We start from the raw sequence: 17,858 nt of genomic DNA on the forward strand, positions 1-17,858 counted from the left end.
CGAAACTATCAATAAAACTCACAAAGGAACTATAATCCGGGAATTCATCTTCCTCAAGATCTAACCCGGGAACCCAATGCTAAACTGATCTCTATATAGTAGACAAAACACTTGTCTTAACAACATCTTTTGTAGGAAGATTCAAGAGTACAAGGGATAAAAGAGGATTTGGTAGTAAGCTTATTCGATATTCCCTACCACTGATAGGATATTTTCTTTTATCACTCTTTTGAATCTCTTTTGAGAAAAGAAACTGATGTGTGTCAGGTTTTAACCTAGAATAACACAACGAAAAAGCTGCAAGTGCACAACAAATCAATTGTAGTATTTAAGGTATCGATCCCACAGAGACTAGTAAGTTACCCGACGAGTTTTATGAAGAAGAAATATGGCTAAGACAAAATAAAAGGGGGGGGGTTGTTGTGGGTTTTCCTACGAACCAAAATAGAAAGCAAATAAGAAACAAAACAATGTAAATAGCAATAGACGAAGTGTTGGGTAATAGGGAATCCTCAGGGTATCATATATCGAATCATACTAATAAATTAAACAGGGTATTTTCGATTATTAACGTTCAAGAACTCGAATTTGGACTAAGCAATTGGCCTATTCCCATAGAACCTAATCACTATGTCTAGACAACCTAGATTACTCTATTTCCGCAGGTAAATAGGAGCTAAACACACATAAATTATCCAAGTTTGATAAGTTCACAAACAAAACTCTATAACTCAACTTTCGGTTGGTTATGACGCTTTGCTCATTTAAATTACTTTAGGCGATTTAAATTTATCCTAAAAGCAGTAGCTAGGGCGTCAATCAAGCAGTAAGCAACAAAGATATAGTTAGATGGAGAACAATAAACATACAGACCCAAATCTAATCACCCTAGTCAACAATCCATGAATCCCTTTTTGAAAACCCTTTAACCTAACAAGAGAACTAATCAGACATACTCATGCAAATCAAACTTATATGAATAAGATATTGCATAAAAGATTAAGAGTATGAGAAAAGGGTTTAGAAATATTCTCTGGAATACAAAGTAGATGAATCTTCTTCCTTAAACAAGTAGAGAACAGAAACAAAAGAATTTAGAAAGAGTAGAAAGAGAGATTGTGACTTCAAAGATGAACGACGATGGCTTCCAAGAAGATCTGAGAGAGAACGAGCTTTGACAGCTGTGTAGGGGTCTCTGGTAGTCTCTAGGGCTGCTGCTAGAGGCGTGGATGGATGTAGAATGAAGCACACTTGAAAACCCTAGGTCTTATGAGTATTTATAGGGTTTTGTCTTGGATTAGGGTTTGTAAGGGTAGAAACGCCTTTTCTTCATAAGTGTAGGACAAGGGGCGGCGAAAGAGGCTTCTGGACCCTGGAGAAGGCTTGGACTGGGCCGCCGTGATGGTCGCTGGTCAGGCCTTCAATAAAGTCCCATCGGCTGGTTGGTTCTCTTCACGTTGGTTTATAACACGTGTCAGTAAATCGGGCATATCTTCCGGATGGCTGGATAGATTGACTTGATTCCACTTCGAGTAGAAAGATGACTCTTTCAGAGTTCCATAGATACCAACCACGTCGAAATGTGAGTTGTACAAGATCTTCAAAAGTGGCCCGTACTATAAAGCTCTGAATCTGTCCTGAAACGTATTTTCCTTGTCTTTTGGTCCAATTTGCTATAAAATCTGTAAAACCTTCTTGAAAACTAAAATACTTGATAATAGACATTTTACACCTAAAATCTCATAAAACTAGTCCTAAATGCATATGAAAATTATAGCTAATATGGGTAAAATAATGATGTTATCAGAAACATCTTTCACAACACCTTTTTCTGAAAATCATTCAACAAAAATGTCCACTCAACAGTAATTGTGTGTCACAAGAATCGGGAGTGATGGAGTGTGCTAGTAATCAAATGGCTGCAAAAATACTGATTTTTGTTTTTCTTATCTACAGTAATAAAAAATTTCAATAAATAATTTCTATGGTTGCTAATAACCACACACAATACTTTCAATACAAGTTTCAATAATCTACAGTATTTTAGATTATAGGATTTTGTATAATTAGATGTTTTGAGTTTACAAACTACAAATTAAAGTAAGGTATCTCGGGTTCAACAATGAGTCAATCAAAAACTGCAGTTGAACAACCAAAACTTCTGATCAGTTCCACGAGCTTTTGTATCTATTTATATGTTTTACTTGGAAGAGTGGAAGCACTAGTAAAAACAGAGCCTATAGCCATGGAAAATTCCGTGAATAAGGTCATATTTTCATGGCTATATGACCATACAGACACGACATGACACGAAAAAGATCGTGTCTATACGATCGTGGACTAAAATATTTCGTGGCTTTTCGTAACGTTATAGCCACGATTTTGGCACGCGTGTTTCGTGACAATATTTGACACGGAATAGCCAGGCAGGTTTTCGTGGTCTACTAGCCACGATTTTGGCACGCATATTTCGTAAGAACAATTGCCACAAAATGGTCAGGCATATGTTCGTGGTAAGTTAGCCACAATTATGTTCATGTCTATTCATTGACCAGTGTAGACACGAAGCACTTGTGTCTTAATAGTAGCATTTGTTAACCACGAACCCTCGTGACATGGACATTGTGACAAAATCACTATGTCACAAATATTTATGTGACTAATCGTGGAATTGCAGATTAAATAAAAAATTGAAACATTTACCCTAAAATTCTAAAATTTGAAACGTGAAATAAAAATTATAAAAACTGAAAACGTGAAATTTAAAATCTAAAATACAATATCATAGATTTCCAAAGTTATACAAAAAGATCCAAGAGATTCCAAAAAACTTACAAAAGCCGATTAAGTCTTACAAAAGATGCAAATATTTGGCAAAGCTAAAAGTAAAAGATAAACAATCAAGCACACCACTTATCTAAGTGCTTGTAAAGTTTAGGTCACGAATAGCACACAATTGTTCAAAGTCAGCTTGTTGAGCATTGGTCAAAGGTGGAGTCGAGGTCGAGGTAGTATTAGGCACTGTGGCATTCAGGGGAGTGGGATTACTAGGTGTTGCAGCAGGAACAGGTTGAGTATGATTATCCTGTTGGAGAGTAGCAGAATTCACCCCAAGAGCTTGTAGAATCACATTTAGTGAAGCTCGTGTTGCAGCCATCTCGTCCTTGAACTCACTCTTCAAGGCAACCATATCATCTTTGAGTGTCGTCATGTCAGGCTTGAGCGTTTCAACATTAGTGTGGACAGTTTCAGAGTTCTTTTCCAAGCCAGAGATACGCATGTCTATGTCGAGATTGCGTTGAAGAGAAGCTGGGACAGTCTCAGAAGGATCGAAATCCCGGTATTGAACACTGCCTATCCCATAAATGCGTCCTTTGCTTGAATTACCCTGCTGTAAATGGATATAAAACCAAATGAGTATCAACCAACAATCAAAGACAAACATTCAGACCAGAAGTCAAAAACATCCAGTCACAACAATAACTAAATCAAAACAATTAACATTCTGTTATGGATTGTGAATGAAACGTGCAGACATCATACAAAACATCATCCACGTAATACAAAAGTGAAAGTTATTTCAAGAGTTAGTACTTATTAAATAGAATTGACTTTTTACGTTGAAGATGTAAGTATACATTCTTTCCTAAAAATTATAAGATAAAGTTGAAGATATAAATGCAGAATGTTTGGCATGCTAGACGCATACATTTCTGCAAATAACAATTTCTCATCCAATTAGCACTTTTTTTGTGTGAAAAGGAGACAAAGCCTCAAATTTATTAAAATGAAAACTTAAAGTTACAAACGAACAGAACGAGGGAACGCAATCCCACTAACATCCTCCATGAAAACTGAAACAACAAAAGAGCGACAAACCTCTAATAACTGCAACCCTAACGGTTGAGAGAATGCATAGTTAGCCAAACCGTCAGCAAGATGATTCGCCTCTCTATAAATATGAGAAATCCGGACTGTCCAGTCCTTCAAAAGAAAGTCATAGGAAAGCGTACTAGGAATAACAAGGGATGCGTATCACATATCCCTGTCGTAAGAAATCCAACAACCAACTCTGAATCCACCACCAACTCCAACCGAGTAATCCGTATTTCCCTGGCGATAACCAAACCATAGTAGATACCCCATAATTCCGCCAATAGTGAAGAGAAAATACCGATGTTAAAAGCAAAACCGCAAATCCAAGTCCCTTCCTTATCCCTCAAGATACCACCAGCTGTAGCCAACCCGAGGTTGTCCCGAGAAGCACTATTTGTATCAATTTTTACCCAATCATCTTGTGGCCTAGTCCATGCAATGTGTCGCACCATCTGGTCACCAGACGGCTCCTCGTACCCGCCAACGAGTGAGCTTGAAACACTTCCTACGCCACATCTTTAACAAAACAAACTCTATCACGACATTTTCCATTTTCCCCAAACATATTCTGACATCTTCATTTTCATCCCCACCACACTCACATCCCAAAAACGGTAGCCCAGGGCACTGCAAACCGCAACTCTATGTCCCCAAAGTTCGTATAGATCCACTCCAACAAGGTTTGGTAAAAGAACAAGGCACATCTATCAGGTGCCACAATTTCTTAGAACATGGAAAATTTTCTTCTCCCCACCCTTACACACTTGACAAATCCCATAATCACTCAAATGGGGCCTGACTGTTTCAGCATTGGTCATAACCATCTGGTTTGAAACAAACCAGAAGAAAAACCTTACCCTCTCTGGAAAAACTGCCTTCCATAGCCGCCCAAAGGAGCACTCCATACACAACTGTGGGACCTTAGTCCGAGTTAAAAAGGATTAGGCTGAACTAACTGTGAAGCGCCCGTCCTCACTCGCACCCCAAGCAATTCTATAGTTGTCTAAAAAAAAGTTATAGGATACATTATCACGAAGTTACGGTTTTGCATTTATAATTTGTTTTGAAAGATGCATGGGTCTCAATACTTATGTTTAGAGCATCAACCCTCTTATAGCCACCTTTGTCTATTATACATTTTTTTTTCAATTTTTTATAAAACTAAAATTTCTAGTAAATTCATAAGATTTAACTAATATACAAATTTAGAACATAAAAACACAAAATATGGTGTTACAAATGTTTGCATAAATTTTACCTTTCTTTTATTACACTGTCTTATAAATGGTACATTTAGAAAATATATATATTTTTAATATACATATTGATGAAACAAAACAAAAAATATTTGTAATTTTAATATGAATATATATTACCCAATTATGTGTTTTTATTTTTTTATTTTCAGATTATTTTATTTGAAAGGGTATTAAGTTAAGCTATATTATTAAGAGTTAATAACATACTTATTTTATGTGAAACCTCTTATAAAATCACATACTTTGAATACTCCCTATACCTTTTCATGTTTTTTGCTTAGGTGTCCATTTCTTAGGACTATTTTGCCTTGCAACTATGATGGAGAACTAATAAGTAAAACTTATATGGATTTTTGTCCCAACTGTTAGATCATATACGAAACAAGTGACGAGGTTTGCAGTAAAAACTTAAAGTTGAGAGTTTTGTGGATAATAGAACTTATGCGAGGGTAGGGTTTTTGGTCCCCGTGAATGAGAAATGGCTGTGCAGGTTGATTTTTTTGTGGACTGGGTTTTATTACTTTTATTTGTATGTTGTTTGTGGATGGGTGTGATAGAAATCTTTGATTTATGATGCATGCTGAATTTCCGAGATTTTGTGTTGTAATATCCTCTGCGGATAGCGTCTAGGAATTTAAAGTGGACAATAAACTGTTGTTGCGGGTTGTTCCATTGACTGTTACGACAAGGTGTTATTAGAGTTTGAAGATTCAGTTGTGGAAGAATTCGGTTTGGTGGAGAAGAAGGCAAATCTAAGTTATTGCATTCCTACATTTATGCAATTGACAACTAGGGTGATGGTGCCTTTGGTGATTGTGACTACGAATGTTGGTCTAGAGTACTATATAGAGATGTTTCGTAATAATTGTGGGTCAAATTTGTTCGTCACATTTGAAGAGGTAAGGAAAATAGGAAGTGTGGCGATAGGATGCAGATAAAGTGCAGCGAGGCTGCATGGAAGAAGCGTAGCTGTGGTCTGCCATCTGGTCTAAGTAATAGTGGTAGTGAAGAGGGTGTTTTTGTAGAAGCATCAATGGCGATCAAATTATTGATACCACCCATATTGATGATGAATATTTAGCTGAACTGGCAGAAATAGAGGGGAAGATAAAGGGCTTTAGTAGTAAGAAAGTGGAAAATGACGTGGAAGATGTAGCAGTGAGGAAGAGTAGTACATAAGAAGGCAGTGAGGCAGAAGGTTTAGGAGTTGGATATATGTTTGAAGACGTAGGGGAGGAAAAAGAAACTGAAGAAAGAGAGATAGCCATTACCCCCAAAGACTATGATAAAAGGTTTTGGTGAGTTAATGTTATGCAGGTTATGTGTAATACCTTTTCTTGTGTTTGATGATATTGTGGTAGTTATGGAGGTATTACTTTAAAAGAAGAAGATAAGGGTAAAAGAAGTGGTGGGTTGAGAAGGTCCGAATCACAAAAGGGTGAACAAGAAAAAGTACCTAAATGGTCAGATCAACCTGGACAGAGGAGTATGCCTGCTATGGACGGTAGGAAGCTGGAAGATATTGATGATGAGGTGAAACAACCACACCCGAATTTCCAATCCTCGCACAATAACCACGGGAAACGATCTCACCGGAACCCCTTAATTCCGACGAGACAACCGGCGTAGAAATCTCTCCTTACAAAAACTTCAACAAATACACCAAACCCCACCTCATCTAGTTACTGAGTCGCACAACCAACCATCCCTAGCGTCTGAGTAACAAGAGAGGTGGGCTGGAATATTTGATTCCGTCTAGACACTGACAACACTTCTCCATGAATTCCCCGATTAACTATCAACTCCTCCAGTGTTGATCAGTACCTCCACTAGGTGTCGATCGTCAACCAACTGACCACTTACGATACAACACACATGGTGTCGATAGACACTCTCCTAGTGTCAATCGACACCGACACCCATGACATCGCTTCCGTCAATCTCTCTTCATCCAAACCTAACTCCAGATGTTCACCTACGACCCAAACACACATCAACATGCTCATATCGACCAACAACACCTTGGTGTTACTCGACATCCCAACAACACCTTGGTGTTACTCGACACCCCAACATTGCCACCACACGTCCATGGAAAATGTCTACGTTAACCTTCGGTTAATTCACAAACTAATCGTTCATTCTACAAATCCACTTTTGGATATGAAGCCCATAGCACCACAAAGCTTCCCATCAAATTTTAGCCAAATTGGACTCCATTTTATCCTCCAAACGTTGCTCTGAAGCAGCAACCTCGAACCAATCCGCGTACTCAATTTGCAGGTGTTGGTGTCAACTGGCACTACAATGATGTCTAACGACAACCAAAAATCATAATCCGAGCTTTACTTCAAGCTCCTTATCGCCGTAAATCCTTAATCCACCACAACCATCGATTATCTAATCGATCTAAGACTAATTCAACCCAACTTACCTGGATAACAGCCATGGGAAAGCTTCTTTGTCTATCCGAATCCACAACCAATCTCCCATCCTTCCCCCACACATCAAGAAGATGGATCTTCCTTATTCTCCTCTTATGCTCCAAGCACTAGGTGTCTCTTCCTCCAGCATCCTTGAGGCATGACGAAGGAGAAGGTCCACTCATGCTCACTGCTCGATCTCGTCTTCTCCCTCACACAAAGACTTCCTACCCTTTTCTCGTCCATTCCAAACCAGCTTCTTTCTCATCCCTTCCAATAGAGAACCCACAACTCTCTCCTCCTCTTCTAAGACATGAGACGGCTGGAGCAGGAATCCTTCATCAGAACGAGGCGTCTTCCCTTCTATAGGGAACTTAAGGTTTTCTCCAAAACCACTAAACTGCACAAAGCCGGAAAATAAACCAAACCGACAACCTTAAAACAATGTGGTATCGAGCAAAACCCCCTCGAGAATGAGGCGGAGGGGTTGGGGAATTGTTGGTGTTGGGTTTCGCCGATCAAAAGTCCATGCACGAGGCCCACTAAGCGACGGGTTTAAGAATTTAGTGTGGGTCGGCATAGGGCCCAGAAGGCGTTTGTTTGACCTAGAGGAGTGCTGAGTCCAACGAATGAGAGGATCTCGGGGTGAGTTGAGCGGATCACGGACGCACGAGGCAATATCATTGGAAAAAATCTTGAAGAATTATGTTAGAGCTCATTAGTATAAGTATCTCGCGATAATTGTAAATAAGTAATTGTAACTTTCAGATTTTAAAGAATTGAATACAAATTCAGTTCATCACTTCCTTCATTGTTCTTATTGATTTCTACCGAGAGCCCGACCTGAAGTCCCCCTAATCCTATTTCACTTAGTTAGTTCATAGAATTCTGGTTTTTAGCACCTACAGGAGGTAAGATATAATTTTGCTATATAAAAAGTATAGCAATAGCAGAAAATATGTGTATGGGTAAATACTTTAGGTAAAAGTATGTGTATTTTCTATATTCCGTAATATTAATTAGGCTAGAATAATAAATTTGTGTATATCATCAAGCTTAATTATTTTAATTTAATAGAAAATAATTGTTTCAATCTTGGGAAGGTAAGGAAGGTAAGATATATGAATAATTGAAAAATAATATGGGCATAAAGTAAAACAATAATGAGTAAAGATCATAGATTTCTAACAAAATTAATCAATCATCCAAGAGTTATAAATACTAAGAGAAGTTTTAGTATTTTTTGTAGATATACACAAAGCTATATATATATATATATTTATATATAATTTTGTCAAGAATAAGCCCGAAGTTGTACAACATAAAAAGGAGTAGAAACATGCAAATCATGTGGGCAACGATCATGTTAGTTTTGATAATAGTATTATCAAAATCTATAGAAACAAAGGGAAACGAGAAAGTAAATGATCTTGCGCTAGCACCTCAATCAGAGATGGGAATATTGTACAAACGCATTGAAGCACTTTGAAAGCAAGAAGGTCACAAAAGTGTGTTGTAAAATCCTACTCAGTCTTCCAGAAGACTGTTTTGGTACTTTGTTACCTGTGCGGTGGATCTATGATGCTGTACTTAAAACTGCCTGCAGAGCACTAGGTTATCCCAAATAAGATTTTTGTGTCCCTTGCTTTAACAAATGTCAGTAACATGTACGCTATTATTTGGATACCATAGTTATAAAGGTCATCATATTTATGAACTGCTATATATTTGTTATTTATCCCAATACAGTTCTTGATCCAACTATATGGTATATATGATATTAATATTAAGGCTTGACATGCATATAGATGAATCCAGACCTCCATAACCTTTTTGATTCAATATGACTATTAGTGGGAAGTATGAATGACGTATACTGTATACATAGAATGAATGGTGTAAAAATAAGCCTCCTTTTTTTATCTTCAAATTGAGTTGCAGATTAAGTTACACATCAATTGTTAGAGCTTAGGTACCACTGGTTATACATTTTGGTATTTCTCATAATTTATACTAGGAGATATCTCGTGTTATATAGCACATGATTAACATTTTTTATTAAACTTATAATATAATAATAAAAATTATTGTTATATTTATTTAAAAAATTATTTTGTTTGAGAGAGTATTTACTTTTAATATTACAATTATTTGGTAAATCTACATATATCATTTTAGATTCTAATTATTTTAGAATATTATAATATTTTAATTTGTCTGATGTATATTACAGTTTTATATTATTTGTTAGTTGTATTTGGATCATTATTTTGTGAAATTTTAAAGTAGTAATTATAATATTATTATTGTGAGCAAATACAATTTATTAATTTATCAATCACATAAATTTAGTTTTACTAACCCACCGTTGTGGAACATTAAACACACATTTTGTTCTTCATAAATTGAGTCATATATCTTCAGTTTTTTGTCAACTAATATATCTTTATTTTTAAAAATTTATCATATGCAGAAAAAATTCTACATATTTATTAATCTATATGATAATTCAAAAAAATTTGTAAATGAAAGAAAAGAAAGATAATAGCAGAATCATAATTTAAATCTTAAAAAAATCTTCGAAATTTAGTTAATAAAAATAATCTTATTGTATACTAAGGTATAAAATGATGATTCAATACAATTTGTAAACGAAATAAAAGAAAGACAATAGGAGAATCATAATTTAAAATCTTAACAAAATCTTCCAAATATAGTTATTTAAAATAACTATATTGTATATTTAGATAGAAAAATCTTAGTTTTTAAATTCTAATTGGTTTACAATTTTTTTAAAAATTAGTTAGTAATTTTCGTCCATAACTAATTAGTGAGAGAAAATATATATATTTTCAAAATTAATAATTATTTCAAAGATTTTATTAGTCTAATATTTAAATTACAAATTTATCCTTACTGAAAAATTAAACATTTATCTTAAGACCAATAACATGACAATGTAATTTTTTTACACTTTATAAAGTTTGTTTTATATTTTTATTCAATTAATATAGTAAAAATTTAATAGTCCGTGTACCTTGCCACATATTAGTGCTAAAAAATCCTGATACATAATCTTCAACATTCACGTCGTAATCAATCATTTCTTCATAAGAATGCTCACATGGAATCGCACTGATTTGCCATTTACCACATGTACATGTTCTTTTTTCTTTGTGTGTTCACCGAATAATCATTTCGTAAAGCATAAGTCGTAAACTCCATGAGTTGCTGGAGTTGTTTAACACTTGTCTGCATCTTTCTTATGTTTTGCGAGAATCTTGGCAACATACTTTGTAAACTTGCCTTCGTGATTCTTGGATTTGTTATATCTCTTCACCATTCGATGCATAGCTTGCCTCCTAATTCTTTCCAATATTGGAATAATTACCTTAGCTCTTGCTTTTGTAATTGATGTGTTGAATGATTCTATGGCGTTGTTATCAACATCCTCACAGTTACTTCCAAGTCTAAAGAAAGGTCTTAACCAAGTCTCAGGTTTCTTTTTAATCAGTAAATCCTAGATGTCAATGTTATATTCTTTCACCTTGTTGAGATTCTCTTCAAACTTAGTCTTGTTGTAGCTCCAAGCTAGTTGCCATATCAAAGATTTGATCAAATCATTTTTTGGATGTTTATTCTTCAAGTTCTCAATGATGTGTTACACAAAAAATCTTTATATGTTCACCTTTTGCTTGCTCAGTCTTCTCCTCTCTCTCTCTCTGTCTCTCTCTCTGTGAGACCCGTTTAGGCCCTGTAAAGGCCCAGCCCCTGTGTTAAACAAAAACCCTAAGCGAGTGTGTATATATGGGTGTACATATTGTCTTCTTCGTCATAGCTGCTTTCAAAGTTTTCGTTCCAACTTCGATCACTCCCTTGTTTCCGTAAATCTGGATCTCAAGTCACCATCACCATCCTCGTTGAGATAAAGTTGCTGTCCTTGTTGTGGTGTGTCCTTGTTGGTGAGAAAGTAGAAACGAGTTGTTCGCCACGTACGTCGAGCCGTAGTCACCACCGCTTGAGTCACCGTTTGTCTCCGTCCTTCACTTCTCTCACCGGAGTCGAGATCCATCACCGGTGGTTCGTTTGGGTAAGGAAATCCAAACATTAACCTGTTTTCCATCTCCTTCACGTCACTGTTTTAGTCTCTTTAATCTGTTGCTTCTGTCGTAAGTCAGGTCGTTGGCTTCTTCATCTGCAAGTTGGTTCGTTGCTGTTGTTCTGGTTGCCCCGCAAGCTAGGTCGTTTGGTTCCTTGGGCAGTAAGTCTCTGGTTCCTTTGTTCTGGTCCTCTTGATCCGCAAGTTCCATATTAGAGTGCTGAATAGTTTTATTCTTATGCAAGTTTCAGGCTAACCGCTTTCAACCTCTCCGTTCCTAGTGTCGTTTTCAATCAAGAGTCAGGTGGGGGAGGGATTTGCGGATTCATAACACCTCATTTACACTTTTGTTCATCGGATAAGCGTTAGTTTTAAAGTTAGACACTATTGATTGTTGGTTGCTAGGTTGTTAGAGTAGTAATAATTAAATGTTTTAATGATTGTTGCATGGTTATATGGTTACGTGAGTTGCATGTAGAATATTAGTGTTTTAAGTCGTAAGGCTTGCTGCATGGTAATATAAGGACGTGAAATGCATGTTGCCTGTTAATGTTTTACGTCGTACTTTAGTCTTCATGGTGAGAAAATTATTAAGAAAATAATTAAAAACGGGATTGAGAATGTTGGACTGTAATGAACCGGCGGGCTCATTATAGGTCATAAACCGCTGACGAGCAGTACGGGAAGAATCGAATTACGGGCCGTGGTCTTCTAGGAATGAGGTTTGGGAGCCATAAAAAGTGTTAATGGCCAAACCTATAATCAAAGTAAAATACTTGAAAGATAATTGTTGTGGAATGTCTTAGTTTTACACGCAAGTGAAAGCTATATGCTTGTTGTCTGATTTTTTGATAGTATTTGGAAGTTGCGTGAAAGTATATTTGAAAGGTTATGTTTCGGTGGGCAGTGTTGACCACCTCACTGAGTAATTAATTACTCACTCCCTAATCGTTTCTCTTCAGGTCTCGGTGAGAATCTCGAGTAGTTGCACAAGTTCGTCTCGCTTTGTGGTGTGATTTTGGGAACATTGGGTTTAATAATTTTACCGGTTAATTCCTAACTTTGTTTTATGTTCGGATTTGTTTTTATTTAAGACATTCTTCTATTTTCTTTTGACAAGATTATTGAAATAATACATTAAGGTTTTTATTCAAGGAATGGTTTTCCGGAAATATGAGTAACTAATATTTTTATTATATAGAAGTGTTTTAAAATAAATTTTTGGTAAGGAAACTAGTGTAGACCCAAAGGGTTGGACACGGGTTGTGACAATCTTGGTAGCAGAGCCAGGTTAAAGTCAAGCCGGTGTTGATCTGGAAGGCTAAGTTTTTTCTTTTTCTTTTTTTCTAAAGTATTTTATAAGGAAAGTTTTCAGCATTTTTTTAAAAAAAGGAGACTCCGGATTAAAAAAAAAAAAAAACACCCAAAGTGAGACTTGTGTTAGTGTGTTTGTAAAGTTTTGTTATGGCAGTGCTTCTTATGTTTGGCCTTGTGTGAACAGAGAATGGCATCAAGAGGAAGGCGTCCTGCAAACCCTAGAGTAAACCCAATTGATGCCGCTCCAGCTAATGAGCGAGTTCAGCCACAAGGAGGAGAGATTCTGGTTGCAGCCAACACGGCTGATATCGCTGCAAATTGTGCTGAAATGCAGGAGCTCCGTAACATGATGCGGGGGATTTTGGACCGACCTGTGTATGCACCCCCACCACCACCTAGAGAAGCGGCACCCCGTCAGCCACCGCCAGCACCTCCAGTTGCTACACCTCGACAGCGTCAGCCACCACCGCCACCGGCAGAGTTTTCTTATTTTGAGACAATGAAACTCATGGGCACCATGGGGACAGAGTACTTTAGTGGTGGAAATGATCAAGCAGGAGCTGATGATTGGAGGCGGATGTTGGAGAAAAACTTTAGGTCAGCAAGATGCCCTGTGGAGTTTAGAAGGGATCTCGCTGTGCATTACCTGCACGGAGATGCAGATAATTGGTGGAGAAATGTTGAGAGGAGCTTTCCAGTTGATTATGAGCCCACATGGGAGGATTTTCTAGAGGAGTTCAATAAGAAGTATTTTCCTCGGGAAGCTATGGATCAGCTAGAATGTGAGTTTTTGGAGCTTCGACAGGGCACAATGACGGTCAGAGAGTACGATGTTGAGTTCACCCGTCTGAGGAGGTTTATTGGGAGGGAGTATGGAGATTTATGAGAGGGTTGAGTTCTAATATTCGTAATCGTTGCTCTGTTCGAGGATGTAATAGCATGGTTGAGCTAGTTGAGCAGGCTGCTATGGTTGAGAGGGGACTTGAGGAGGAAGCTTATGACCTTAGGAGTACACAGCAGAAAGCAACCAAGGGAGCAAAATCACTTAAGCGAGCAGGAGATAACCGTGGTGCAGGATCGGGAAAGAATAACCAACAGTGTAACATGTGTGGAAAGAGGCATGGAGGAGTGTGCTGGAGTACTTCTGGGAAGTGTTTCCATTGTGGGAAGATTGGTCATACGTGGGCGAATTGTTCAGAGAGAGACAATAATTACAGGAGGTGTGGAAAGCCAGGTCATTTTGCACGGGAATGCAGAGGGAATATAATAGGCGGACATCAAGGCAGTAAAAACCAAGGAATCTTGCCTCCACCTCCTAAAAGGCAAGCAATTGGATCTCGGGTGTATGCTGTAGCAGACGAGGATGGTGCGGAACCGATGGGTGGTAAGTCCAATCTAAAGCTTCTTGTGATTTCTGTTTGGATATTAGTAATTGCATGTGGTCTTTTGAGTATGTGGGATACTTAGTTAAATATATACAAAAAAATAAAAACTATGTAGGATCGGTTTTTATTGGAGGAGTTTCTGCCTATACTATGTTTGACACTGGAGCTATGCATTGCTTTGTGAGCCCCAATTTGGTGAGGAATTGGGATTCCGGGATTGATTTTACAGAAAAACGGAGGAGAATTCAAGGGATTTTGGGCAAGAATGCCATTTTTTCCAAAAAAGTTGTTTAGAATGCCATTTTTTGTTTTCCTTCTCAAAAATGCCAGTTTGTTTGTTATGAGAATGAGTGAGTTGACGAAAATACCCCTATCCCAGAAACTAGAGAGAACCATAAGCAAACGGAGAAAGACTATGTCTACCTAAACCGGATGAAAAGTCCATCGGTAGACATAAAAGTCGTAAATCACCCAGTGAAGTTGTTGATTGAGGTGACGATTACGAGTAGGAAGGAAAGAAGAGCGAGCATAATTGACATAAGAACAGCAAACTGAAACATATTGCGTCTCGGAAAAGACAGTCATTCCAATAACTTGTCAACAAGTGAATGGACATATACCTAGGCTTCTCAAATGTGTTTACCGAACTGTCAACTGTGATGGACATGTACCTCGAATGTCGAATCTCGTCCATCAATGGATCAACATTATTTACACGAACTGATTCGCTATGAGACCTAAAATAAGAATCTTTTTTGGTTAACCGGATATGAGGACCTGCAATAACTTGTCAGTAAATGGTGGACAAAATACCTAAGGTGTATGTTCTTGTCCTCCGGTTGGGAAAGGTTCGTACAACATGCATATTCATCAGACGTAGACTGTTGGATTTGTTTTTCATCGATAGTAGAAACAGCATTCCCTGCGCCATCTTCTTCATGAGACTTGTGCGGCACAATAAAGAAGTTGGTAGTCAGGGACTCATGCTATTAACAACATGAACGACAGACGAATACAAACATGGTCGTTGTAGACAAACCAGATATTTTGGTTATGCTCCACCAATGGATTCAACCTGCACGATGGACACATAGTGCGGTTAGCAGAGCCATAAATTTGGAAAGGTAAATTTGGTGGACCATATAAAATCACGATGGACATCGTTGGTAGACATATTTTGGAGGACAACATCTTTTGAAAGGACATAACCCAAAATGAGCATAACCTAGAACGTCGAATTCAAACACAATAAATGAGCAAAAAAATGGAATTTTAGTAGAGTTCAAATTGTTTCAGGTAAAAAACACTTAACGAACACCAAAATAAATTGATTCTAGTTGATGGACAACCGATTTACTTTTGTCTGGGTTTATGAATCTCCGTACTAGTCGTCGACGGTTCCCCTGTCGCTTCCACTATAGCCGACGGTTCCCCCGTCGCGGCGGGTAGAGGCAACAATGGAGGATTACCCTGTAGAAGGGTCTGGATGAAGTAATTCATCACTTAGTGACTCGAAATCGAACGTTTTTGGAGGAAATAGTGACGGCGGTTGGCGGAAGATGTAAAGTCTCGATGGTGGTTTGTGAGAAGAGAGAGAGAGCAGGAATAATTAAAGAGACAGGCAAAAAATAGACAGTTGGTTCCATGGACCTCTTGCATGCCTAAGGGTTGCATTACCCGATGAGATAACTAAGACCACTGCTAACTTTACCTTTTTTAATTTTTTCTCTTTCAATTACTTAAACGTCGCAAACAATGGGAAAAGGGCAAATATGTATTTTTGTAAGGTTCTATGGCAGACGGGAAAATGGTTTCACAAAAGTGGCATAGGAGACAAATATTAGTACAGTTCATGGCATGATTGACAATTTTCTCAGAATTGAAACTGCGGGAACTCAAGTAGTAGGATCATCAAGGACTTATCGGGATGTTCATGTGGTGATAGAAGGAGTAGAGTTACTTGGTAATTTTATTGAGATGGAGTTGAGACGCTATGAAGTAATTTTTGGCATAGACTGGTTAAAGCGACATGACGCCAACTTGGACTGCCGGGGAGCACGGGTTACCATTAACCGAAGTGAAGGGAATTTGGTATTTCTGGGAGTTGTAACAAATAACGGGATACCTATTATTTTGATGATTCACACAGAGGAGTTACAGTGGAATAGGCCTGAAGCATATTTGGCGACAATTTCTATTGAGGGGGGAGACACAACAGTAGAGTTGGATGACATTCCTGTAGCATCAGAATATGCAGATGTTTTTGAACCGCTCAAAGGACCACCACCAGATAGAGGAGATTATTTCACTATTGAGTTGGACCCAGGGACTGCTCCAATATCCAAGGCGCCTTACCGTTTAGCTCCAACAGAAATGGCGGAATTAAAGAAGCAGTTGGATTTGTGAGACCAAGTAGTTCTCCGTGGGGAGTGCCTGTTCTGTTTGTTAAGAAGAAAGATGGAACTTTCAGACTTTGCATAGACTATCGTGGGTTGAATAAGGTGACTATTTAGAATAAGTATCCCTTACCACGCATTGATGAGCTTTTGGACCAACTTCAAGGAGCATCCTTGTTTTCAAAGATAGATTTGGCATCGGGACATCATCAGATTGGTATTGCTGAGGAGGATGTTAGAAAAACAGCATTCAGGACACGCTACGGGCATTATGAGTTTGTTGTCATGCCTTTTGGATTGACTAATGCCCCTGCAGCATTTATGAAGCTCATGAATAGCGTCTTTCGAGAGTACTAGGATTTTCGTGTGTCTATCCTAGCAGGTTCGATTAACCTTATGCAATTGTAGTACTTAAGGTGTCAATCCAGTTGGGAAACTTTACTATCACTCAAGATGCAATCAAGGAATCACAAGTTAAGCCAATATAAAAGAGTGTTTGTCTAACAGTCCTAGAATGATCAGAATGCAAAACGGAAATGTGTTCTAAAACTAGAAATGTGAATGTATGAGAGGAAGCGAAAATGAATGAAAATAGAAAACGAGTCTAAGCATGAACTAAAAGGCAAGACACGAAACAGTCTCAGGAATGTAATAAATATCAGGAAGAAAGAGGTCCTAAGGATGGGAGTAATTGATGTCGGTGAAGTCTCCTAGTCTACTAAGTGTTTAACATACCACAAGCAATCTGTCCCTAGACAAAGAACATCTCAACTTATCTAGTCCAATCTCTTGGTAAAAGCTACTCAGACTCAACCATTTCCATACCCAGCTCTCGCTAGAGAAACATGGTTGAGCAGGCATGACAAACAAGTTCGTTCATGTCAACAAACATCCTAGACAACTAATCTCTTAGGCTAGGAACGTAAGTCTCTGGCACTAGTTGGTCAGACATTTCATCAAACACCTTTTGGGTGTGGAAATGTCTCGAACCTAGTCCCAATTGATCAGAGAGAAACTAGAAATTTTTAACACTAGTCCAGAAGGGAATCACAAAAATCAAAGCTTAAACACTCTACATCCTAAGATCCTCCACCTAATCTATC

The 17,858-nt window shown here is 37.8% G+C and overlaps 2 protein-coding genes across 2 annotated transcripts; both read left to right on the forward strand.

The window, feature by feature from the left end:
* Positions 8,898-9,186, forward strand: LOC104698868. Its single transcript, XM_010414256.1, has 2 exons — positions 8,898-8,996; positions 9,028-9,186. Exons 1-2 carry the CDS (start codon positions 8,898-8,900, stop codon positions 9,184-9,186), a joined length of 258 nt encoding a protein of 85 aa, XP_010412558.1.
* Positions 13,914-16,765, forward strand: LOC109133309. The gene is made up of 3 exons (XM_019246314.1): positions 13,914-14,358; positions 15,748-15,850; positions 16,237-16,765. Exons 1-3 carry the CDS (start codon positions 13,914-13,916, stop codon positions 16,763-16,765), a joined length of 1,077 nt encoding a protein of 358 aa, XP_019101859.1.

This window comes from Camelina sativa, chromosome 6, assembly GCF_000633955.1.
Source record: "Camelina sativa cultivar DH55 chromosome 6, Cs, whole genome shotgun sequence".
Lineage (NCBI taxonomy): Eukaryota > Viridiplantae > Streptophyta > Magnoliopsida > Brassicales > Brassicaceae > Camelina > Camelina sativa.